Source organism: Thunnus maccoyii, chromosome 14, assembly GCF_910596095.1.
Source record: "Thunnus maccoyii chromosome 14, fThuMac1.1, whole genome shotgun sequence".
Classification (NCBI taxonomy): domain Eukaryota; kingdom Metazoa; phylum Chordata; class Actinopteri; order Scombriformes; family Scombridae; genus Thunnus; species Thunnus maccoyii.
In genome coordinates this window covers 12,763,702-12,788,403 of record NC_056546.1, presented here as the reverse complement: position 1 = coordinate 12,788,403, position 24,702 = coordinate 12,763,702, and the positions used below count along the sequence as shown (strand labels likewise).

The following is a 24,702-nucleotide window of genomic DNA, read 5'->3' as shown; positions in this document are numbered from 1 at the left end:
GTGTGAACATTAACATATTCATTGTGAAATTGTGCCCCCTCCCCCTTGACTGCATGACCCACCCTGGTACATACAGTAAATGCATCTCATACCACAGATTGTGATTCAGGGACAACTGTATGTACGGACTGTTGGTTATGTTCCAGCATTTCCCTAATTAGGACAACTTTTAATGAACTGACGTTGAAGCATTTTCTATTTCTAATCCTCCACACAGTGAGGAGAATCCCTTGGGATGTGTAGCCTGAATCTATTGCTTTGTGACGTGCCATTCATCATAACGGCACGTCAAACCTAATCAATAAACGCGTTTGGAGGTTGAAATGTAGATATGATTGGTTCTGCTGCGCCGCTCCACATGCGCACCTCCCCTCTCTCCTCTCCACTCTCTGGTGCGCTCAGGGGAGCTCAGTCCGATGGAGACTCCGGAAAGTCTCGCATTTCCGTGTCAAATACCCAGCCGGCGTTTGTCAACATGAACATTGTCGTCCGTGCTCGGGATACAAGCTCTCATCATTTATTTCATTTGCGTTTCATACAGACACCTGTCAAGTCGTTTGGATTGCCTTGATTGGTGGTCAACATGGGTCGTGAGCGGCTACACGAGAGACGCCACTGTGAGTATCTTTGTTCAACAAGGTTATTGATTGCAAAGAAGATTGAGAAAGGATTTTTGTTACATTTCCGGTGTGATTAGAGATTATTCCTTAGTTGAATTATGTTTTTCTTAATTTAAAAGCTCTTAATCCTGATTTTAAGTATTTCTTGTAATAAAATTACCTTTTTAAAAATCAGCAATGAATAGACAGCACACTGAATAACAGCCTGAGCTTGACTGAAACAGTAGGAAAAAACAAAGATATTATCAAAAAACTGCATGCAAATTCTTTGATAAGTGGTCAGAAATGAGCCTGAAAGTCCCCAAAAGTGATACAGTGTATTTAAGACTTTGTACTAATGCTGGAAATTGACCTCCTCTAGGTTAAAATTTCAGCTGCAGAATATTTCATTCCTCTGGGGGGTAAAAGACTCTTGGTTGACCAGAGGCTTAACCACAAGCAGGGCTGTGTTATGAGGCAAAGATAAACTGCTGTAAACATTTGTAAACGTGCTCGCCAACATCATGCACTGATCTACTGATTATTATTCTGTTTATTGTAACATAACAAATTGGAACATTGTCTGTTTAGATTTTACTTTTAGGCTAATTCCTTCCATTACACCTAAATGGTTTTTCTCATGTATCACTGCAAACAAACCATGAAGTCACTTGTGTATTCTTTTTCCAGCTTGTTTGGCTGGAAGTCTGGGGTGAGATGCGCTGATGTGTGAGATGTTTGTGCATCCACTGTCTCTGTTTGACATTTTAGTTCACTTCCCTCCCCTGCTTTCCCAATTCTAGACTAAGGGGCTACAGCACTGCTCAGAGTGCAGTGCGGAGGTCCTGACAGGTAGGCAGATGACCTTTGGACAAACCCGCCTCTGTGGACCTCACAGTGCAGCTTCCGAATCACTGCAGTTGTATTTTATTGTTAATTGGAGGGAGAAAGACCTGAGAGTGAGAGAAGGATGAGATAGATACAGTGTCACTTTGTAAGTTATAGCACCTCTCCACACCCTATAACTTCGCACACACCCAGGCCAAACCTCGCTCCGGCTGCTGCACCCTGCCCTGCAGTCTGTCTGGTCTGCCAGGCAAGAAGGCTTTAGGTTGCTCCCCCCGAGTTAGCGGAACAAATGTCTGGAGCTGCTGAGATGTCAAAGCCATGCTTCTTTTGGCAAGGGCCGCCGTTGGAAGGGTTAGGTAATGCTAAAAGTATGAGAGAGGGAGAGGGGAGAAGGAGAGCGAGAGAGTTGTACCATATCAGATTGTTTAGACTGGACTCTGGGGGTCCACCACAAATGGAAGAAAAGGATTCTGTAACATAGAGCATTAAGAATGTGGGAGGATAGCGTGATACTAAAGTGTTTTGGCAACAGCTCAGAGTTTCTATTTCAAGAGTCGGTAGTTTTTAACCTGAAATGACAACAAGCCTCAGTAATGCAAGATCAGCTCTGCATTATTTCTAACATGAAAACTGATGATGCACAGTCAAATTTTTATCCGCATCTGTCACTCTTCTGTTGTTCTGCACACACCTTCTTTTCTGTTGAGCAATTTGTCTGATGGATGGTGTTTTTCTCTGGGATTTTGTTTCACTTTCTCCCTCGTCGCAGTTGATTTAAAGGAGGATTCTGGCATAACTTCTCCTTTTAAAGTTGAGTCGTTTGATTGACGTAGCCTAAATCATAAAAAGAGAAAAGGGAACTGTTCACTTCCTGAGACTACATGTGTCACGTTTGGTATTGTCAACCCTGACACACGTAATGAACATAGTCATAAATATATGGTAAATATTATGTTAAATTACACTGTAGCACATGTGCTCAGGTCAGTATGAGTCATAATACATTAGAGAGTAAAGTTATTCTATAGAGATAACAGCTTATAATACTTTACCCAAAACACTACCCCACTAACTTTCATATTTAAACACTGAAAGTTTTTATTTAATTTAATGTTGCTGAAAGCTAAAAGAATTTACTTCCAAATTGCTTAAAATCAACAGCGAACATTCATAAAATGCTACAAGTGCAAACAACACTTAGCTGCATACATGCTGTAACTCTGAATGAGATCTTGTCTGATTCACCAGCCAAGGTAAATATTTTCCCTAATGTATAAAAACATTATAATGTGGGATCAGGCAGTGCTCCAAGCAAAATGTAGGCACAGGAGTGATTCATAAAATAAAATAATGTTCATGACGCATAAAGATTACAGTCTAATTATAAAGGCTTAAAAATTTAAGTGACTTTTTTCACAGGTGAACCTATTAGCTTTACCTCTTACTCTTTATAAATATGTATGGAGTGTGTGAGCAGCTTTTGACTCACCAGAGTAATGAAGAAATCCAAAGTATGATCAAGCCGCTACATGTCATATGGCTGCGCATGCAAACAGGATCAACAGTAGTAGGTCGTCTCACACACACACACACTCACAAGCAAAAGCAAAAGCAGTGGCAGTTGAACGGCGCTGACAGGTTCTTTCTTCAAGCGTTTTTCATCAACATAATTGTCAGCCAAATGTTCTCCCGGTTGCAACTCAACAAGATACATGCGTCAGGTTCAAGGACAACAGCAAGCGTTAGTTGCTAACCAAATCCCCAGCTGAGCTTTTGCCACTTTCTGCCTATTGATTAGATTAATCAATAGGAATAACGTGCTCAAGCAGGAGAATTACTCTGCCCAGCTTCAACTGGCTGGGTTTTCCCATGATTCATTGTCTTTTAGTAAAAATAAAGAATTTGTACATACTGTTTTGTTGTCACTTTAGACTGGAATCTGTGTGTTTATAAATAAAAAAAAACCCAATAAGTTAAATCACACTTTGAATAATCTATATTCAAAACACTTTTGTTCAATCTTTTGTTATCAGCATTTGGTTCTGGCAGTTGAAAGCTCACAGCAGCCCTGCTGTTTGCTCAGGGAGTTTCATCATGTTTTAGTCATAACAAAAAGAAGAATTTAATGAAATATTATTAATCATATTTGTATAACATATTGTAATTTGAAGGGCCCTGGGCACAATAAATTATAATGCATGTTTATTAAAATGTGTCTCTTTAATTTATAGTTTTATTTCTATCACTTAATATAACATTGCGCTCACCAAGGTTATTTATTGAGAGCTGAGAGCAAACATTTGACTCAATAGATCCATCAGATGAGGCAAGAGACACAAGCGGTCAGATGATCTTACAAAACTTACTTGGAAGAGAGAACGTAGGCAGATGGATAAATTATGACCCAAACAGTCTGTTGTAAACATCCATCATAGTTAATCACATCCTCAGAGGCAGTGCTATGCAACTGGAATTGTAGGAATTGAACTGGAATTGCCAGTCACCTGACGCCCTCTGTAAATAACTGTAAAACAAGGCATGCTTTTTGATAAGTAACACTAACACTTGCCATAAAGTGCCTATTACAATTTGATCCAATAAAAATGTCTCAAACAGCCATAGAAGTGCAGTATTTTTATGCTATTCATGTGTGTGGGAAGTCAACAGAAGTACTTTAGGTCTGTCCAGGTCTGTATTTTTATTCTGGGGCTATACTGGAATATCTTTGCATGATTCACAGTTCAAAAAACTCCTTATTCATCTATACTGGCTCCTTATGCAGCTCCTCAGTTCAGCCTCTGTCTGAAACAGGCTGTTTTAGCCCACTTTCTTCTGATTGGTTAGCTTCAACAAGCTGCCCTTCAGCAGGCTTCTGCCAGCTCTTTAGGCTACGTCAACAAACAATAGAAATCAGATCCTGCTTCTTTTTCCCGTTCTTTACTTGAAATATAAACTTCTCAAACACATTCGTATATGTTCGAGCCTGAATCTGATCCAAAATATGCGAGTGGACAACGCAAATAACTCATGGAACAACCTTAGCAACAAAGGGTATGGAACAGATGGCCGTTTGTGGGCATACATGAATGAACTGACATCTAGTCGATGGGAAGGTAGAGGTAACTTTGCAAGTGGAGCGTTCAGAGCAGGTTGAAGCAGTTATGTCCCCTTTACTACATTTCATATATTTAGTGTGCACTCACTTTACCTCTAAGTAAAGTGGTTAACATGATCTGGCTAAACTGCTGGCTTGTTTACAATCTGTATAATTGTCGGAGCACTTGTTTCTCACCCTGTCAGACTTCATTGTCTAGCGATGTCACCATGTTTGTGTTCCTAAAGGTTTTCAGTTCATTTTGGTGAAGAAAATGTAGTACAACTAGTCAAAGCAATGTCCAAAATTTGTAACTTGTAATAAACTGGAATTACCCTTTTATCTGGTTATTACCACCCAGGCTGAACCCAGCTCATCCTCTTTGTCTTCAGGGCTTGCACACTCCTTCACCCTTACACTAATTTAACAGTAGGAGAAATGTTTCAGATGTTCTCTGCTTGTTATAAATGTCACATCGGTTTTAAAGCGCTGCTAAAGCAAACAACCTGTTGCTATTAGAAAAACATACACATGCAAATATATACACTTACATGCATGCTGGGGGACACATCTGTTCCCCAGATGTCAAGGTGGACTGCGGTGACTTGCCTGATCAAGACAGACACCATTGTTAAACAAGAGGTTTAATATTTCTAGTTCTTTTCTTAGTACATGTCAGGTTTGTTTAGACTGTACTATTGTTTATTGAAGAGATTAAGGAGTCAGATTCCTGTGAAGGCAAACATCATTCTTCAGCAATAGAAAATCAACTCGCTCGTCTTCTGTCTTAGTGGAAAGTCTAAAGGAAAGGGAGGACTAGTCCGGCATAATGAGACGGATGAAGCCTGCTTCCTGAGAAATTTGTGCTCTCAGGGAGCTTTTAGATTTCCTGCCAAGATTTCGTCCATAATCTGACTAAGAAATTAAAAAAAAAAAATACTCATCTAGAAGTAATTGTTGTTTTCTGTCCTTGACATTGACTTGATTTCATTTTCATCCACAAAGTTTTGATATTACTGCAGTTTGGTATCCCATCTGTCATTGTTTGACTTCCCCATCAGCAGGGACGCTGTCTTATTTCCTTTTGTGGCATTGATTTCTCTAGTGCCTCCCATCTCCCAACGCTGGGATTCAGCCAAGTCCCAGTCACAGTGTGTACTGTACAAGGTCAGAATGTGTTTACACAGTTATAAACATGAAGACATGATTAAAACATGTTTCAGGAGAGGCGAGAATCTGTGTGCACGGAGTGCTGCCTCTTGGAACTGATTGTCTCCCCTCTTTATAACTGATTTTGTGGTCACAGCGGATTTTCACATTTGTAAAAGCTCTGTTTCATAATGTTGATGCTAAACAGAGCTGTGCATCTGCGTGCAGCATGCAGTATTTTGTCCCTGGAAGAGCTCCGTGGGGTTGACGATTTTCATTTGCTGTTCAGTTTGTATCTTCGTAGCACAGAATGGGTTGAGGCTGATTGGCATAATTTTGTCACGAAGGCTAGATGAAGGGGGATAAATGAGAGGGTGCAAGACAGGGGGGCTGTTTGTAATGAGCATGTGTTTGAGTGCATCAAGTGTGCATGAATGTGTGTGTGTGTAAGGGGAGTTTATGCTTGCATGTAATGGCATAACCTGCACCCAATTTATGCACCCAAAACAGAATTTCAGTGAACAAATCAAGCCGATGCATCCATAAAAGCCCATCAGAAATGTCACAGTAAATGTAATCAAGGTGAAATACACTGTCACTTCTAACTGAAGGTGGTAGGACTAGAGGGAGACAGAAGGACATAGACTGTCGCTTGACAGTAGTAATTGTTAATGTTTATCAGCAGTGTAAAAGGTTGAATTGCAAGTGTGACACACAGCTGTGGAATTGGTGCAGCTGGGGCTAATTAAAAATAATGAGCTTCATGGTTTGGCCATGTAACAGCCACAAAGTACTGATATGAACCTGTATCACAGCTGGACATGTTGTAATTCATATTGTTCAGCAGAATTTTCAATTAACTGAAACCTTTTTGGTGATTCAGTAAGCTTGAGACAAATCAAATCACAATTACCTGAGTGCACTGCACCTGGACAGTAAACTGAGTGTAAAGACACATCATCTAAAAAAAAAAAACCCAATTAATTTTCTCATATACAGTTCTTGACAGTGGCCTTATATATATTGCATTTCTGTATACTTAAGACATGATTAAAGCCACTATGTGTAGAATTGGAAAATGTTCAGCTTTGTCTTCCCTGGTTTCAAAAATATATCAGGATATACTGATAAACACACACATTCAACACATAGTGGCCTGTTGTATAATTGCATTTCTCTTGTAGGATGAACCATTGTAGTGTTATGACACAAAAATAAAAATAATCTATTCATAGTGTCTTTAATGAATTTGAATGAATTAACTTATAGCAAACTCTCAGTTATTTAAACTGTGTTATCCATGCAGAAATGTAAAGAAGAGGTTTTGTCTGCTAGTGTTATAGGCCTTTGTCAAGCGGGCTTAATTATATATATGTGAGAGATACATTGAAAACATTTAATAAAGTAATCACAGTTATCATTTGATAGGAACAAGAGAGGAGTGAGGTTTACTAGCCTATTAATTATCTGGAACAGAAACTTGAGTTTATATTAATCTCAATGAAATGTAAGAAATTAGCTCTTGCATCCTTTACCTAATGAGTGGCATTAGAAGAAACGCCATGGGTCAATACATCAAATGGTTTTATCCACTCAGCCTGAGTGGATTCAGCACATGTCATGGTAATCCACACATTAGTTCATAGGATATTTTCTGCAAAGTTGACATTTTAAACCGAGGATGGAGCAAGAGGAACACTCAAAAGTGTCCTGTGGGAGCATAGTTGTGCTGTTTAAATTCCATCACCAGCTGCTCGTTTAATTTCGACATTTCTAGTATACAAATGTGAGGTCTTACAGTGATATTAACAGAAAAGTCAAGGGCCACCAAAACATTAGCATTAATAGCATGAATTCTCTGGGGATCCAAGTCTGGATTTCAAGTCAGTCTAAAAACAACAGTTGGGGGCCTATATGAACACTGAAACAGGTTTTGTTTTTGCTCAGGTTTTCCTCCTGTTCTGACCATTAAAAGATCCCCAAATGTGCTGTCAAGTGATGGGGGGGCAAAATCTAGTCTTTTTTTTTTTTGTGCAAAAATTAATTTAAACGTTTATCTGAAGCTAATATGAGGCTTCAGCTGTCTGAGCTGGTAATCTTATTAGTTTAAAATTCCCTATTTGTGTCTCAACAGACAGTGTTTTCGTTTTGAGCTGTGGTTGAAGGATAATAAAAAAAAGTGGGAACTTGGCACTAAAAAGACTTGAAAGTTGAAAGATGTCCACTTGATTTGACTAATTTGGACAGCTGAGGCTTCATATTAGTTACAGAAAAACTTTAAAATACATTTTTGCATGATAGCAGGGTTGTGGATTTTGTATGCTATGGAGTATAAACTGCTACGTGTTGTGAATGAACCCAAATAAATTAAATATTCCACAGGTTGCACACTGCTCTTTCACAGGTATCCCTCTTACATTTACAGACAAACTCTCTTTTATTGATCATCTCACATTATTGAGTGCTGAATCCTACTTACACATTTCTGCAAATTCCAGACATCTGTGACTGAGCAATTTCTTTCAATTGTCTGAACTACTAGTATTGTAATCCTGGACAATATATAATAATACAGAATATGGATAATACAGGGGAGAAAGATATTGCCGATACAGTGGCTCCATAGGAGAAGAAATAAACTCAGCACACCAAGTTAGATGATAATATGCAGTGTGTATATTTTAGATGTATTTAGCTTATAGCAACTGTACTGTGTGAGCTGCTGGATGAAATTACATCATGGCTTTCCAATCCTGCAAGATTTCAGATATCTGGCATATTCACACTGTAAACAACCCAACACACTTCTCCCAATAACATGAGAAACATCCCATTCTCACTTGACATTTTGTGCACTCAGAACAGCAGAGGCGTCTGATGCAATGATGAATGCAGGTTTTTATTTTGAGTCAGCCGGATTTTGATGGTGTGATTTCACCTCAGTCAATCCCACCTGCTGCTCGCTTCCTGCCACAGATCGATTTTTAGACCACAGAGGTCTAAAGGCTGTCTTTTCTGCTCTTTCTGACACCGTTTTTCTCATCTTTGCTGCTTCACTTCTCTACACAGTGCTTTACCCTCAACTCTCACTACCCTTTTTATTCTCTATCACATTTTAAAATCTCTCTCTTCTCTCACACTTCTGAATTTTTGCTCTACCCAGGCATTAATATTTTATGGTAATAACAGATTAAAGGTATAATATGTAATTATTCTGAACTAAAATGTCTAAAAACAACTAGACCTATGTTATATATTTTGTTGAGTTGTGTACTCACATTATCCCAAATGTTTCCAACAATTTTGAAACCCAGAGAAATCTTTAATTTAATCAAAGTCACAGACTGTTTCATTTGGTCGCATGTCAATGACGTCATACCTCCTCTACCAAAGAGTAAACACGCACAAGATGCATACGGCGGTGCTGTGTTTGTCCGCTACAATGGCGTCTACCAAAGAGTAGCTTACACATATACAAGATAATACATCGGCCTCGTGGTTGTTCCACAAACTGTTATAAATGGACTTTTATTCAGTTTTAAGCCACATTTTCATGATAAATTTAGGTCACTTTTAACTATATCTTTTAACCGGAAGAAGGATTTTAGTCATTGGACGTCTGGATCTTAAGTTATCAGAGAAATAAACTGGGCAAACGTTAGCAGCAGCTCGGCTAACAGCCCCTCCATGAAGTCCGGTGGTCACCAAACATCATCGGAGAAATATTGATTTTTTTTTTAGGTGAAACAGCTTTAATTAGTACTTTTAATGATTTTAATCTGCATGTACGTTTGTTTTTGGAGAGGAGATCTCTGCGGATAATTCTGCTCCCGGGAGAAACCGGCTGAACGTCTGGATCTAAAGTTATAAGAGAAATAAACCGAACAAGTGTTAGCAGCAGCTCGGCTAACAGCCCGTACCGGACATCCGGTTGTCACTGTACATTGACGGAGAAACACTGATTTTTTAGGTAAAACAGCTTCATTCAATGTCTTTACCTGTAATCTCCGAGTCCATTTGTTTTGGAGAGGAGGAGACCTCTGCGGGTAATTCGGCTCCCAGTAAAAACATCCCGAATGATTAACACTGGAGTAATCCTATCCCGGTGAAGCTGGTTATTTAACAACTAAGACAACAACTCCCATGATCCCTTGCTACTTCACACCGTCATCACACTCCGTCTTTTGTTATTGTTTTGATTGAGAGACCCCTAGCGGCTGAAATTACATATTGTGCGTCTAATAGTTACAGAGAACACAGAGGATAACAACTACCTGGATTCATAACAGAATATGCAACAAAAAGATATACAAAGGAAGGACTAGAAAGGGCTTTACACATCATTAAAAGTCATCAAAACAACACCAAAATATGGAAAAATATGAATTTGATATGAAGGATTTGTATCAGAAGCAGCACCATTCACTAATAACTCGAGTTGCGTTTAGGGAGGGGTGTCAGTGGCGTTTTAAAGAACCCACCTTTACCTACTGATATTTCATTGAATGAGGCACGCAACACTTCCAGAGGGATCAAAAATAAGTTCTTTGCTCAATCCCAGTGTCTGCCTACGTGGCCTCGCAGACATCGGCAAGCATTCCTAATAAGTCTGTGAGGGTTCAGAGCAGTCCCATTATGAAATCTGCAAGTGTGTGAGGGCTTCCTTGTGGACTTTTCAAGTCCTTTGTTCACACCTTCAGCATGTTGGCACTCATGCAGACTTTGCATGAGGGTATGTCCCAATTTATAGCATTGTTGCAACATTGAAACGGATGACGGTAAGGCTGTGAGCATAAAAAATAACATGTTGTACAGAAGTTACAAGCAAGCACTGAGTGCAGCTGTTAGTTGTTTATCCTAAAAAATGTCTTAAAGGGGATACTCCAGTGATTTACAAGTACACCTCCATAAACACATTAAAATGAGAATCGAAGCAGCAGAGGCCAAAATATCCTGACTTTTAGTCCCCAGTGTGGGTCAAGCTCCAAAAACACTGGATCCTACGCTTCCCATAATGCAATTTTGTCTTTCACAGTGTATTGTACTAGACTCTCCCTGCCTAATGCTGCCTGACGACATCATCGGGTTAATTTTTTCTCCTCCAGAGATACAGAAGACTTGGTTAAAGTCCCCCTTCCATAAAATGGAGATATGTCTTTCAAATTTGTTTTTCTTCTTGTTCCTTCATTTGGATATTTGAGCTTCACTGTGCAGAATGATTTGTGTGCAGAGTTTGACACTTGAAAGCTCTTTTGACATTCATCTGCTCAAGGCGGAAAGTTTCTCTGTGCTAACCTTAAATTTGAATTCAAATCATTTACCTACGAGCACGGTTTGTGACATCACACAACTGGTTTGGAGCCAGTTGTGGTCCAGTATGTAACTTGAAACCTCCAGTGTGCAAACTCTGAGAATGGACTTTTCTGTGAAGTAGGAGACATCATGTGGAAAAACCATATTAGACACACATTATCATTCAAGCAGAGTATTTTTTGTATATCTTACAAGATGTCTGGAGGGGATCTTTAAGCTTTATTAGTTCAGGAAACCCTCAGGAAAACTGGCCATTAAGAGATCCTGTCGTAAGGCACTTTCAATATAAGTGATGGGCGACAAAATCCACAGTCCTTCTTCTGTGGAAAAATGTATTTAAAAGTTTATTTGAAGATAATATGATGCTTAAGGCATCCACATTAGTCAAGTAGATATTTTTCAAGGTTACTGTCTTCATTGCCAAATTATATCTTTTTGTTACTATACCTCCACTGCAACTGAACAGGAAAACAATGTCCGTCTAAAAAGACTGTGACTGTGGAAGATATCAACTTTATTTGTCTAACCCAGATGGCTGAAGCCTCATATTATCTTCGGATAAACTTTTAAATACATTGTCTGTCAAAACTGTGGATTTTGTCCCCCGTAACTTACATTGGAGGGGATCTTCTATTGGTCAGTATAAACAGGAGAAATGATTACAGCAACAAAAGCCTGCTTCAATGTTCATTTGGGCACCTGCCTATTGTTTTAAGACATTTCCTTTAAGGCTCGTTTTTCGTTCACAGCAATGACAGAGAATTTGTAAATTTGCTTTCAGTACAAGCTACAGCAAGAAGCTAATCCTACAGTTGTGATGGGAGCATACTAATCACTTCTGTGGGTGGCTGCTCTGTCTTTGCAATAAGTAAATGGTGGTGAGCTGATGTGAGTTTCTCTCATTTTCTTGCATTGATCAAATAGCATTACTGCCATTAGTTTAATTAGTTTCATGGAACTCCATTTCAAAATTAAGTAACGTATCATGAGAGGACTGGGGTGGCATTTCAATATACTCTGGTTTTGCACCTTTAATGATGTAACTGTGAATATATTGAGTCACATAATGTTTTTGTGGCTGCACTTTAACAGGCCCCTGTTGCTCAGTAAGAAAAAACATTGTAAAATCAGTGAAACTCCAACTGGTGGATTTCATTTCCTGGTCCAGTGGGATCAAATATTACAAACTGCAACAAAAGAAAAAGAAATATGCTACTAGTTTATGAAGTGTCAGGGAAGTGTTTTAAAAACATTTGACACTTCGATGTCTGTAATTTATTAGCAAACGACCCCAGAAATAATAATGCCTGCTTTATTTTTAGTCAGGTGGCAGGAAAAAGAAAACAAAATGTGTGCACACTGCTTGTCCACCTGTATCAATACCTAACATTGGTCTCTGTGTAAAACCTTGATCTTGGAGAATAATGTTTTCAGGTTAACAAAATAGAGCTCTTAGCAGGCTCTTAGCTCACAGAGAATAATCGTGTGTTTTTAGTTTTGAATTACAGAGTAACTATTATTCTGACCTTGAAGGTCTCTCGGTAGGGCTTGTCTTTGCATGTGCTATATAGCCTTCAACCTAAAGCAAAGGATCTCCATCCAGCAGACCACACACACTCTGCAGCTGACCTCAAACAATTTAGAGGTGACTCTCTGCTAAAGAAAGAAGTAAAGTTTGAAATTCACACACTGATGCCTCAGAGGACGAATAAAGCTCCCTCAAATACCCTAATATTAAACATGTTCAGTCCATCTTTCTTGGAATCATGGGAGATGACTAAAATACTTCAAAGCAAACTACACTGCTGCACTTTTGGCAAAAAGAAAACGGAACTCATAAAATAGCCATGCGCTTTGTTTTAACAACTGTTTCCGATTTTACAGGAGGCCTTGCTGAAAGACTCGGGAGCGTGTAAGAAATGAAGACGAATGATGACCTGCAGATTAAAAACCATGATGAGTGGACACAGCCTCCTGCAGGTGAAGCTTGAACTTTTTTAAGAGAATCACTTATCAGCTTCTTTTTCTACATGCTGACTCTGCCTCCATGACAGTATGCCACTATCAGACTGCAAATATGGGAGCAACACCCAAACAGACCCCACCTACAGCCTCCACAGCTTGCCCATGGCTGAAATCTATGGGAAAAGGCCCGTCAGGACGTTTTTTGACTTCAGGCAGACAAACCTGCCTGAAAATCCGGATGTCAAGTGGGCTCCTCTGTTGTCACTGACTAACCTGCGAAGCTTCTCAAAAGTCAAAGTGGTGAGCTTCCTTCTGGGCTTGACGTTGACATTCCTCATCGTGGCTTCTTATATCCTGACATGGGACATGAAAGGACTTCTGTTCACCCCCCCGCCCTATCAGCTCAGACCTGTGGTCATCCCAACCAGCACAGCGGCAGCTGATGTTTCTTCTGAAAAGAATTTAATACACATGAAACTGCTGGTGAAGATAATCGGCTCCAAGCTAGAATATACATCCAGGAAGGTCCCTGATGAAAAGGACATCATTGGAACCGACTCCCATGTAAGTCTGTGGTTTGTTGCACATCTTGTTTATCTGAAACCCTTGCAAGTCAGAATGGTGATTTTCATGTTTTTACTTAACTGAAATGATCTCATGCTCCTTTTTGAGTTGCTAAAGTTCACCCACTCTTTTATCAAACCTCTTAGTCAAACTCACAACTACATATTAGACCAACTAATATAAAGACTGCTTTTCTTCTTCTTATTATTATTTCCAGGGTGCGACGATGACACAGTGTTTTCACCCAGTAATGACAATGAATGAAAAATATGTTGACAAATGATATTTCAGGCTACACTTTATAATCACTTTATTTTTTTGTAGACACAAGTGAATTGTAGGAGACTGACAAATAACAAACACCTCACCATATGCCCTCAGTTACTATAATGACTGTTTGGTGAAGCTCATAATCACCGGTGTTTGTTGAGACTGTCAGACGTCTTGATTTAACTTAACATTTCTAGAGCCAAAGTTTGTTGTGTTTTTAAGTAAATATCAGGTTACACGTCTTGATAAGTGTTGCTAAGGGCCTGCTGCTTCTGTTTCTATGCGCTAAAGTAGCTCTCCTGTGTTTGGTTTATGTCCTCGTCATATTTTCCCACGTTACACTGCATAATTTTACAGTGTTGATGGCCAAAGCCTCATCAAATCTGGCGGTTACGCTGTAAAACACAATTACGGAGATGGCGACACAAGTGAGTCAGTGTCAGTGTTGGATATATGAATATCTTTTTCTAACATAATGCAACTAACAGCTGTACAAAGAGGACAAACAGGTGATGATGTATCAATTCTGAAGCTGCAAAATCATGTAATGTGGGTTTTAAGTAGTGTTTTGACACTTTTTATGTAATAAGAAGTTATAATAATTGGCTTATATGAATATAAAATCGGCCACCTGTCTGTCAAGCCACAGGTCATCAAAAGAAACATTTTGGGATATAAAAATAATGACCTTCAAAACTCAGGGTTTAGGCTACTAAACGGCTTTAATTATTGTAAGGTATTTCAGTTTTTTGGCTAATTTTTTCTTGTGTCTCTCACCACAGCTGTTCACTGCAATTCCTCGCCAGTTCCTGCCTGGCATCAAGAGCCCCTGCTGGTATGAAGAGTTCACCAGTAAACTCAGCACTGATCTGTACAAGAGGAACCTCTTCACTGTGCGCTCAAAGAGCTTCAAGACTGTGTGCGACCACCTGAGGACCAACTTCCATCAGTATTTAATCCACAGAGACGGCAAATGGTTTCGTCTGCGCTGCCTGCCGTACTTCTACATCATCGGTCAACCAAAGTGTGGCACAACGGACTTATTTCACAGACTGCTGCTGCACCCAGAGGTCAAGTTCAACACCATGAAGGAGCCCCATTGGTGGACCAGGAAACGCTTTGGTAAGTCATCAGAGGATGGATGGTTATTCTAAAAAGTGTTTTGACGATTTTGGATAAAGTTTGTGGAGGCCAGGTGATGGATAATAATAGATTATTAGACAATGTAGGCTTCAGCCGTAGTAGTATTGTGTATAATTAACAATACACAATAGTGGAGTTCTGACTTGATTAACCCGTTACTTCTACACAGACTTCACAACTGATTAAAATCAGGTCCTATTTTATTTCAGCATCTAATGACATAAAATAACAGACTCAAACAGCCTGTTCTCATCATATTTCTTTTTCAATGAAATGACTCACTACAGTGCTGCAAAGGTTTCAAGGTCAAGTATTTGTTATTATGTCTCATTGAAATTTCTCTTCTAGGGTTTGTAAATGTGAGATCAGCAAACATAACTTATCATTTAAACCTTTTCATGTCAGCTGTCCACTGATTTTATAGTTGTGTCCATATTTCTTCTCTAATGGTTCTGATTTTATTGTCTTCACAGGATATTCTTTTTTTTCTTAAAAGTATTTGTTTTTCCACACACACACACACACACAAACACACACACACACACACACACACACACACACACACACACACACACACACACACACACACACACACACACACACATTTGAAACATAAAATTATAATTCAGAATTTACAATTCTACAAAAATCCACCCATCCATTAGCTAATTAGCTATCCGGCTTATCCTTTTCAGGGTTGCAGGGTTTGCTGGATCCTTACTCATCCATATAGAGACTATTTTATGATAATAAATTCTAATTCAGCAGCACATAAATGCCCAAATATAGAAATACTGCTGGTCTGCAAGCTAAAAAACAAACTAAAGCTACAGTACACTACCACCACTGTTAGTGAAGGCCTTCTGCAGCTGCTTCATTAATAAAAGGCTTCATTAATTCCCTTCCCTGGAAGGTTTTTACAGTGAGCTGCCTGCAGACAGTGCTGCGTAGTAACAGTATATATACTTACATATATGTCTTAGTTAATAATACATTATAAATTCATTCGGCAATTATCTTTTGATCATACTCCAGAAACAGAGGTTTTTACAAATTCTCAATTTTTTCAACCGGGTTCAAAGGTTATACAATCTGTTAAATGAATTTTATGGTGAAGTAGTCTATAAATGAGCATATAATGAGTGTTATTTTGGCATACTGTGTGGTGCAGGTTATATCCGTTTCAAAGATGGCTTCCAGGAAAGTTTTCCTGTGGAAGACTACCTGGATCTGTTTGACTTGGCAGCACACAACATCCAAGGAAGAATCAGTGGAAATTCATCTGGAGACCACAGCACACTCCAGTTCATAACAGGTGAACACATGCGAAAGTGTTTGGGTATGATTTGGTATTGTTAGCGGCCATTGTGCATCAAATGGAAGAATTTGCTGCCTTTAGAGTTTTCATGCTGTGTTTTCTGAGGACCTTTGAGCAGCCAAACAATTGGATCCTGACCATGATTCAAATTACAGGTTTCGTTCGTCTGCCTTGCCTTTATTGTCAGTCCTGGCTCAGTTTCAGTGGATTCCCCACAAATGGCTCTGACCTCAGTAGCACAACAGTGATCATATGGAGAGCCAAAGGGAAATACCGCTCACATTATTCTAGGTATTCTGTAGTCTGACAGGGAAAACCAGTGTATTTGATAGTGTTCACAGTATCTCATACACTGCAGGGTGCTGTCACAATCACCTTTAATTGCTCTCTATGCATCTGTGATTATAAATCAGATGACTCAAACCTTGTTCACCTGGCTCTGAGAGACAGAAGAATATAATCGCTACTTATCAAAACATGGAATTAAATAAATTACATTTTTGGAGTGAACAAGTATTAATCTTTTAAAGCACAATCCTTATTAACATGGTTTTGTAAAGTGGTTTCATCTTCTCATGAAAATGTGCTGATAAGAATGTTCTGCTTGCTTGGCTTTGGTTGCTGATCCTTATTTGGATTTTGCATGAGCGTTCATAATAAATTATACAGTTAATTTTCAAAATCTAAAGAGTTGCAGCTGGACTATCACAAATCTGTTCGAGAGTAGATTAGGGAGACATAATGTTCCCAGATAAGAAAACTGTTAACATTTCATGCTTATTTTGGCCTGAAATTCAGCTCAACTTTGTCACATGATGTCTGTGTTTCTGCTCCACTCGCTGCATTTTAAAATGAACTGTTGATGCCCAAGGTGATGCTAAGACTGTCAATGTCTTGACAGGTGAAGCCAGTGCATCCACTATGTGGGACAATCAAGCCTGGAGCTATATCAATGGAGACCTGGAGGAGACAGAACCCCCGTTCCTGACCCAGGACTTTATCCACACAGTCCAGCCAAGTGCCAAAATCATCATCATGCTTAGAGATCCAGTAGAGAGGTAATGTAGAGAAATCCAACCACACAGCTGCCTGTATAGATGATGGACACTTTTCTGTGGTGCTCATTAAAAATAATTTCCATGTTTGAATTGCTCCTAAACAGTTTTCCTGTAATTTATCATTGTTGCAGAACATAATTGTTTTAAACCTTCTTGTATATCCAGCAGAATGTCATTTTGCAGTTCCAACTGGCTTACAACTCTGTTTCACTCTGTTCCCAGGCTTTACTCTGACTACCTGTACTTCAAAATGGCCAACAAGTCAGCAGAGGACTTCCATCAAAAGGTCATAGAGTCCATACAGTTGTTTCAGTCCTGCCTTTCGGAGAGATCTCTTCGTTCCTGCGTCTACAACACCAACCTCTCCAACGCAATGCCGGTCAGCTGAAATGATGTTCTCACTTTTAACTGTTTGAATATCATTTTACATGAGACTAATTACAGCTTTTATAAGTATATATATTTATACCTATCAATAAACACTCACTTTATGCTTTGAGGATTTCCACCTGTCCTCAGATACATCTTTAAATGGATGTTACTACACTGAAGTCCAAAATATTATCAACTAGCTGCTGAAACTCACTTCAGACCCTTCAGCATATATCCTATCAGACAGCGCTCCTGCAGGAATACGTTGATTTATGAGCTCTGTCGGTTGGTCGCCCCTAATCACAACATGTAGGTGACAGCACTGTTATCCTGGGAGATTTACTTCAGTAAAAGCAGCAATCAGCTCGGCTTGAAACTGTTGGAACAAAAACATTCAGAAAAAAACTACCCTTAGATTTTGTTTACATGATTCTTGTGTTATGGATGAGTTTGGATGGGTTGTTAAAATATGTAAAATGTCGTTTCATGCTGCTTGTGAATGGTTTCAGTGGGTAGTGTTGCACTGTGGCGCCCTCTTGAGGACTATCAGTGTCAGTGCAGCTGGATTAAACACTGAACTGTCTCACTCTTACTGTAATTTCACTGTTCACCAAATGGGGGAGACATTTACCCCGTGAAGAAGACTTTAAAGTCACATTAGGTTGCATGACAGAAGTATCTGTTCACTCCATTTACTATGTTCATCATATCCCCTGTTTCTTAGCTTCAATTTATGACAAAACAGCATGTTGTCATGATTTTTGAAACATATTTCCTTTACCATTTTAACAGTTTTTTTGATCTGTGCACTGAGGTCTTAGCCCACAACATCATTAATTCATATTTTCTTTACAAGCCATGGTGTGCAAACATTTTACTTGTCTGTATTTATTAGTTTTAGTTTTGTATGTATGAAGCTCTAACACCAGAACACTTCACTGAATAAAAGAAAAAAGAGTTGAGTGTAATTTCTTCATATATTTTCATTAACTGATGCTTCAGCAATTTGGACTCAAATAATTTGGTGTGTTTGAAGCTGTTAGTTGTCTTGTGTCATTTTGAAAGATATCAAAGTATTGATTTCCAGAGCTCTTTTATAGCTTACTAAGGCTTGCTATATTCTATAGCTAAGCTTCGACTCAAGATGTAAATATTTAAAAACAGATCAGGAATATATATTCTTTCATTTTTAAAAATGCTCAGTTTTTTCTTAAAACTGTGCACTGTATTTTTCAGCAAACTCAAGTAGTAAATGGTGCATTTACTGGCAACTACTTTCATACTCAAATTTGATGGAAGGAACATATCATCCGGTGCAGCTGTGTGATCGATCATTGATGGGCTTTTTGTTGCTGGACAACAATGGAGGTCTATGATACAGATGAATAAATTCTATCAGGGTTCAGATACACAGACAATACTAGTTAGTAGGATCAGTTCATTTTTGGTTTTTGTCTTTTCAATGCACATGTCGACAATAAAATAATAATTTGGTGATATTGTAAATGTTCACATTTCAGTTTTTCTGAACACTTTAAGGATTTCTTGTCCATGTTTGCTAAAAATTTGAGATTGAAAGTTCACTCTTGACCTTGAAAACAGAATTTTGACAAAAAAAACAATCTCACCACATGTATGATGTTGACTTATCTGGATGCGTCCCCACAGGTGCGGCTAAATCTGGGGATGTACATTGTCTTCTTACTGGACTGGCTGACAGTTTTCCACAGAGAGCAGATTCTAGTTCTTCGACTGGAGGACTACGCAGCCAACCTGAAAGTGACAATCAAAAAAGTTTTTGATTATCTGAGTGTAGGTATGTAACAAAAAAGCTGTAGAGTGACATGCTGCACATTTAAGTTAAGCTAATAAATTTTAACATCAGAATTTTTAAAAAATGAGCTTATATCTTCTTGGTTATGTATTTATTTGTTTATTTCTTCCTTAAACTTTAACTCTGGTATTGTTTGCAAGGTTTCAGATGTGTCCGATAATCTTCGCAGGTCCTTTGTCGGAGCAGGTGGAGGCAGCACTGACCAAACGGCCGATGTCTAACACCCGGCGTGCAGCAGACAGGAACCTTGGTCCTATGCTTCCAGCCACCAGAGATCTCCTCAGGGAATTTCATCAGCCCTTCAACCATAAACTGGCCAGTGTGCTGGAAAACAAGGCCTTCCTCTGGAGTGACACCTGAAGTAGCACAAGCACAGAAGAAACCAGAGAAAGAACTAAAGCAGGGATTACCGACAAAAAAATATCTACAGTGGGAGAACTCTTACACAGGTGAATTATTTGTCTGTGGCATTATATGAGTGAGTGTGTGGGTTTTGTTTGTGATATTTATTTGCTTTTGAAAGAATGTGTGACGAATCAAGTGAATTAGTCAGAGTGATGATAATAAACTAATGTTGTGTTTCTAAAATACTTCAGCAGTGTTAGAAAGCCATTTTACTCAAAATGCACTGTTACAATCTACAGATTCATAACTGTACACCTCTGATAAAGTTTTCACTTCATTTATGTATCAACAGGCAGGCTTGAATATAATGTAGTCATGATATTGTGATTTGAGATTTGTTCTCATATGATGAAACATCTACTGTCCCATTTTTCTTGTCTATTTCCCCACATTTTTAGCCAGAAAGAAGCACAGAAAGTTGTAACATTAGATTTCATATAATCTAAGAGAAGGCTTCAAATGAGAGGGTTACATATTACTACAATGACTATTGTGCAGTAAATGGGTCTGGGAAAGTGAACTAACAGCAGTTGAAGTGTTAAAAAAACAAAACAAAAATGGCAATAAAATGATTTGAAGTTGATTTTGTACAGAGTGGTGTTTGTATGTTGATGTTCTGGGATGAAATCACAAGAGGGCACTAAAACACAGATCATAACTCCAACAGGTCAACATCCAAACCTCTGATTGCTCCATGCAGACATGCTGTCACTGAGGTATTTCATTGTGTTGTGTTTATACAATACAGATTAAAATATAGCATTAATATAGCATCAATTCATGTCTACAAAATTATAAATAATGTTGGGGTCCATGAGGGCACATTAGTTGTATCTTCAGGCTGCTTTTATCACAATAATGAAACATAAAAAGGCTGTATGGTGCATTTACAGAAACCAAATATAATTGAACCCAAGGGATGGGATCCAGGAGAGAGAAGGATTGTAAGAGGCAGACTGACCAGGTGAGATGAATTTCCCTGATGATCTGACTCAGCCCTCCCAGCTCCAGACTGAACCCCACAATCAAATCCCTGCAGGTGATTATAATAATTATATATATTTACAATCATTCCCAAATATTTACATAGAAAATTGCATAGATAGAAAATATAAATCAAAAGAGCGCAATGCGAAAATGCCCTTCTTGTATGCCACAGTATACCAAATATATCCACATGTGTATACACACAAAACATCAGCCTATGTCTGATATGGATAAAATGTTGCAATGTTGCACATGTGCTGAATAAAGATTGTGCATCCTTACTTTGAACTGACACCTCAAGCAAGAAATGTTCATCTCTGAATAATTCACAAGTCATTTTCACAAAACAGATTAAATTAATTTTTTGGCCCCAGACGCTCATATGCATTTCATGACTTCTTATTTTGAGTGCTATTATATGATGTCATATGTTCTTTTATTCAAGCATTGCCCTTGCACGTCAAGAGCAACACAGAATGTGAGAAATATTCAGAATTACTTTGATTTTACTTCTGCAGAAATGCAATGCAAAGCAGCACTGTGATACTGTGAAATAAAACTCATTTAGCTTCATCCTCAAAACTGTATGTGATGTAATGAACTGTCTCCACATCTCTTGTCTTGGGGACAAATTCAGTTTCAGTTTAAATAGAATTACTGTCTCATTATGTTGTCAGAGTTACTCATGTAAACACTTTTTCTGCAGTTGTGTCATTAGACCTACTCACTGTCATTTGAGAAAATTACATCCCTTAAAGTAACAATCTCGAACATCTCCGTTTTGCTCTCTTTGGCAGCACCTATGGCGATAAGCAGTAATTACAGGTGTGTGTGTGTTTTTGGATCTTACTTTCCAGGTATCCAAACAGTGTTGCCTGTGTGACTTCAATATGCTGCTTTACACACAAGTGAGTTGAAGATCGAGTGTGTTGCATTAGCTCTGTATACCCTCTCTGGCGGACCAACCACTGCTGGGTGATGGAAAACACGTCACTAACTGTGAGCCGCTTATTATTTTTCCTGGGAATGTCGCCACCGACACCCAGTTCGTAATACTCGTAATACTGCAAATGCAAGAGCTTTCATCAGTGGGCGATAGGCCTAATCGCCATTGTGTTACATCATTCGGTGACAGATAGTGACTTAACAGATGTTTTATTTAAATGAAAATTTTCAAGGTTATTACTTTAACTGTGTCTCACTTGATGGGTAGACAACCCATTACATTTAACACCATTAAGATTACAGGTGACATTTTCCGTCTGTCACTGTCAACATGCACTTACTGAGGAAAGGAAATCAAAGAACGGAGATTGAAGAGCAGCGGTGGAGGAGAATCACCATGTTTAGCTCTTTGATTATGTGCATTTACAATGTGATTGTTCTCTCAGATGACGACAGAGTCTCAGGATCCTCAGGGCTGAAGCACTGATGCTCTGGTGAGAGAAAGGTAGTCAGGTATGGCTGATTAGCCTCTTCATGTGATATTGATGGAAATCCTCTACAGGATTTTCAAAGGTGGAAGAAACCGATAAGACGTCTTTTGACATTCCTTCATTTTATGAAGGACGTAAGACATTGGATTGTGTACATGTAAGACATTTGATTGTGCACATAGGTGTGAGCGAGTGTATTTTAGGAGTTAGGATTATGTGAGAGTCCACTGAGTGCCTGTGCTTTTTTCTTGCATCATCCCACTTCACACCCAGTTTCACAGTTTCATCATGTTCACACCTGGGTGCAGAGGAGAAAAAATCATTATCTACTGTCCACTGAGCAGCTTCACTGCCAGCAGTCTGATGTCCAGTGCCTTGCTCAAGGGCACATTAAAGGATAGGCCCACAATTTTTCAAGTCTTCCCTAAAACAATAGCCAGATGCCCATAAGAACACTGAAACAGTTTTTGCTCACTGTAATCATTCCTCCTGTTCATACTGACTGATAAGAAGATCCCTTTCAAATGTGCTCACAATGTAAGTGATGAGGGACAAAATCCACAGTCCTTATTTTGAGCAAAAAAAAGTATTTAAAAGTTTATCTGAAGATAATATGAGGCTTTAGTCATCTGAGTTAGTTAAACAATGGATATCTTCACAGGCTCTTAACAGACTAACTTTGAGATATCTACTTGATTTGACTAATTTTGGCTGCTGAAGCCTCATATTAGCTTCAAATGCATGCTCACAGCTGAAAATCAACAAATTCAGAGTACTGAATTAATGATTGTAATCTAGTTGGACAAGCTGTAAATGTTACATCATTCAATCTTAAAATATGCTACAAGATACATGTGTTTTATTGATATTTCTGACATGTCACAGCAGGAAAAGCACAGGTATAAATAATCAAATGATGGTGGCTCACAGTCACACAGTTATGACTTACTGGGACACTTGAATTGAACTGAGTCATCGTTAATGTTATCAGTAACACCTGTTTTTTTTCTGCTGTGACAAGTCAAAATATCTGCTGTGAAAAAGGCCTGTGGCAAACGGTAACCAGCTCTAGAACGTGTTGATGCCTGTTGACTAATTGATACCTGTTGCCTGTTGATACCTGTTAAACACAATGAATAAGAACAAGACTAGGTCAAAAAAAATTGAAATGACCAATATAGAAAGTAACGACACTCACCCAAGGTTGATGAAGTTGGTCGGCCTTCTGACCAATGGTGTAACTTCATCATTCAGTCACTCAGTCGGTCAGTCAGTCAGGGACAAACTTTCGCATTTAAAGTGCTGGCCTGCTGTGGTCCAGCCAATAATCAGCATAGACCTAGAGCAGGAGCTTACGCTGTGTTTCATTTGTAGTAGTAGTTGCCCTTTGTGTTACGTAACATGGAGGCCACTTCGAGAGCAGAGGGAAAGTGGGCAGGGGAGGAGCAGGGGATTTAAATGTAATCCACTTGCCCTTGTAGTCAGCCCTTAAATACAGTACTGTACCATGATAAGATAAACAATCACTATTGGGTGGCCTACTAACATTACTATAATGTGAAATGGTGTGCTAAACAGCATAATTCAGTAACATGGGTACTCTGATTATCTGGATATTGATACTTACACTTGTAGATTGTTTGCTCAGATGTTCTTTCTGTTTGTTATAATCACAAACATCTGTTTTAAATACTGTAAATCAGAAGCGTTGACATCATAGCGGAAATGATGAGAAACTGAAATGCACAGTGTACGCAGTGCTGAGTGACTATCGTTGATGACTGGCTCCCCCAACCCTCAAAGGGTCAATCTCATGAAGTTCACTTGAATTTTCCAGAGAAATGGAATGACACTTATCTTGGCAGCAGGGATTCCCCGAGGGCAAGTGCCGAGGGGAAGTCAACGAGGGCGTGTTGAATGACTAATGAAACGCAGCCTCAGATTTACTTAAGGAGGCATAATAGAAGTTGGAGGGAAAAGAGAAGGTACATCCTCAAGGATTAAAACAGGTCATATTTACTGTTCCACACCGAAGAAACACTGTAAATCAGTTAAGCATCTGTCTCTGTCTCTCTCTAACAGTCCGTTTTAGCTCCTGTCTCTTTGGCCCCACTCCCGATGAGCCCACTCTGTTTTGATTGGTCAGCTTTCCAGAAGCCTGCTGAGAGGCAGCACGTATCAGAGTCATGTTAAGTTACAGCTGACAGGAGTATGGACTGAAAACGCCATGTCATTCACTCAAATTCATCACATCTTACGCACCCAAAATCAGCAAATCTCACAGCCAAATCAGAAGTGCAATAGAAAATTTCTCAAACTAAGTCATCAGTAAATTGATAACATGGA

At 38.9% G+C, this 24,702-nt stretch overlaps 1 protein-coding gene and 1 long non-coding RNA gene across 4 annotated transcripts; one reads left to right on the top strand and one right to left on the bottom strand.

Moving 5' to 3' along the window:
- The first annotated feature begins 95 nt into the window (after nucleotides 1-95).
- On the top strand, nucleotides 96-21,744 carry LOC121911678 (carbohydrate sulfotransferase 15-like). Of its 3 annotated transcripts, XR_006099935.1 has the most exons (10): nucleotides 97-617; nucleotides 12,889-13,533; nucleotides 14,586-14,925; nucleotides 16,118-16,261; nucleotides 17,166-17,322; nucleotides 17,545-17,701; nucleotides 19,363-19,510; nucleotides 19,698-19,977; nucleotides 20,601-20,649; nucleotides 20,827-21,744. XR_006099935.1 is itself a non-coding variant. In XM_042433428.1 (9 exons), the coding sequence occupies exons 3-9, from the start codon at nucleotides 13,060-13,062 to the stop codon at nucleotides 19,886-19,888; spliced, it is 1,611 nt and encodes a 536-aa protein (XP_042289362.1). In that variant the 5' UTR covers nucleotides 96-617; nucleotides 12,889-12,984; nucleotide 13,059; the 3' UTR covers nucleotides 19,889-20,516. The 3 variants fall into 3 exon arrangements, 2 of the variants coding, with proteins under 2 accessions (XP_042289362.1, XP_042289361.1); XM_042433428.1 differs by lacking the exons at nucleotides 20,601-20,649; nucleotides 20,827-21,744 and having other exon boundaries at nucleotides 96-617; nucleotides 12,889-12,984; nucleotides 13,059-13,533; nucleotides 19,698-20,516; XM_042433427.1 differs by lacking the exons at nucleotides 20,601-20,649; nucleotides 20,827-21,744 and having other exon boundaries at nucleotides 19,698-20,516.
- Nucleotides 624-3,489, bottom strand: LOC121911680. Its single transcript, XR_006099938.1, has 3 exons — nucleotides 2,938-3,489; nucleotides 2,140-2,282; nucleotides 624-1,810 (listed from the first exon to the last, which is right to left on the bottom strand). It is a non-coding gene; the product is annotated as an uncharacterized LOC121911680 (long non-coding RNA).
- Nucleotides 21,745-24,702: the final 2,958 nt, after the last annotated feature.

Coding starts and splice junctions, on each gene's coding strand:
- LOC121911678 (XM_042433428.1), top strand. CDS start 13,060: ATGCCACTATCAGACTGCAAATATGGGAGCAACACCCAAACAGACCCC. Junction 13,534..14,585: donor TCATTGGAACCGACTCCCAT/GTAAGTCTGTGG, acceptor CTCTCACCACAG/CTGTTCACTGCAATTCCTCG. Junction 14,926..16,117: donor GTGGACCAGGAAACGCTTTG/GTAAGTCATCAG, acceptor TGTGTGGTGCAG/GTTATATCCGTTTCAAAGAT.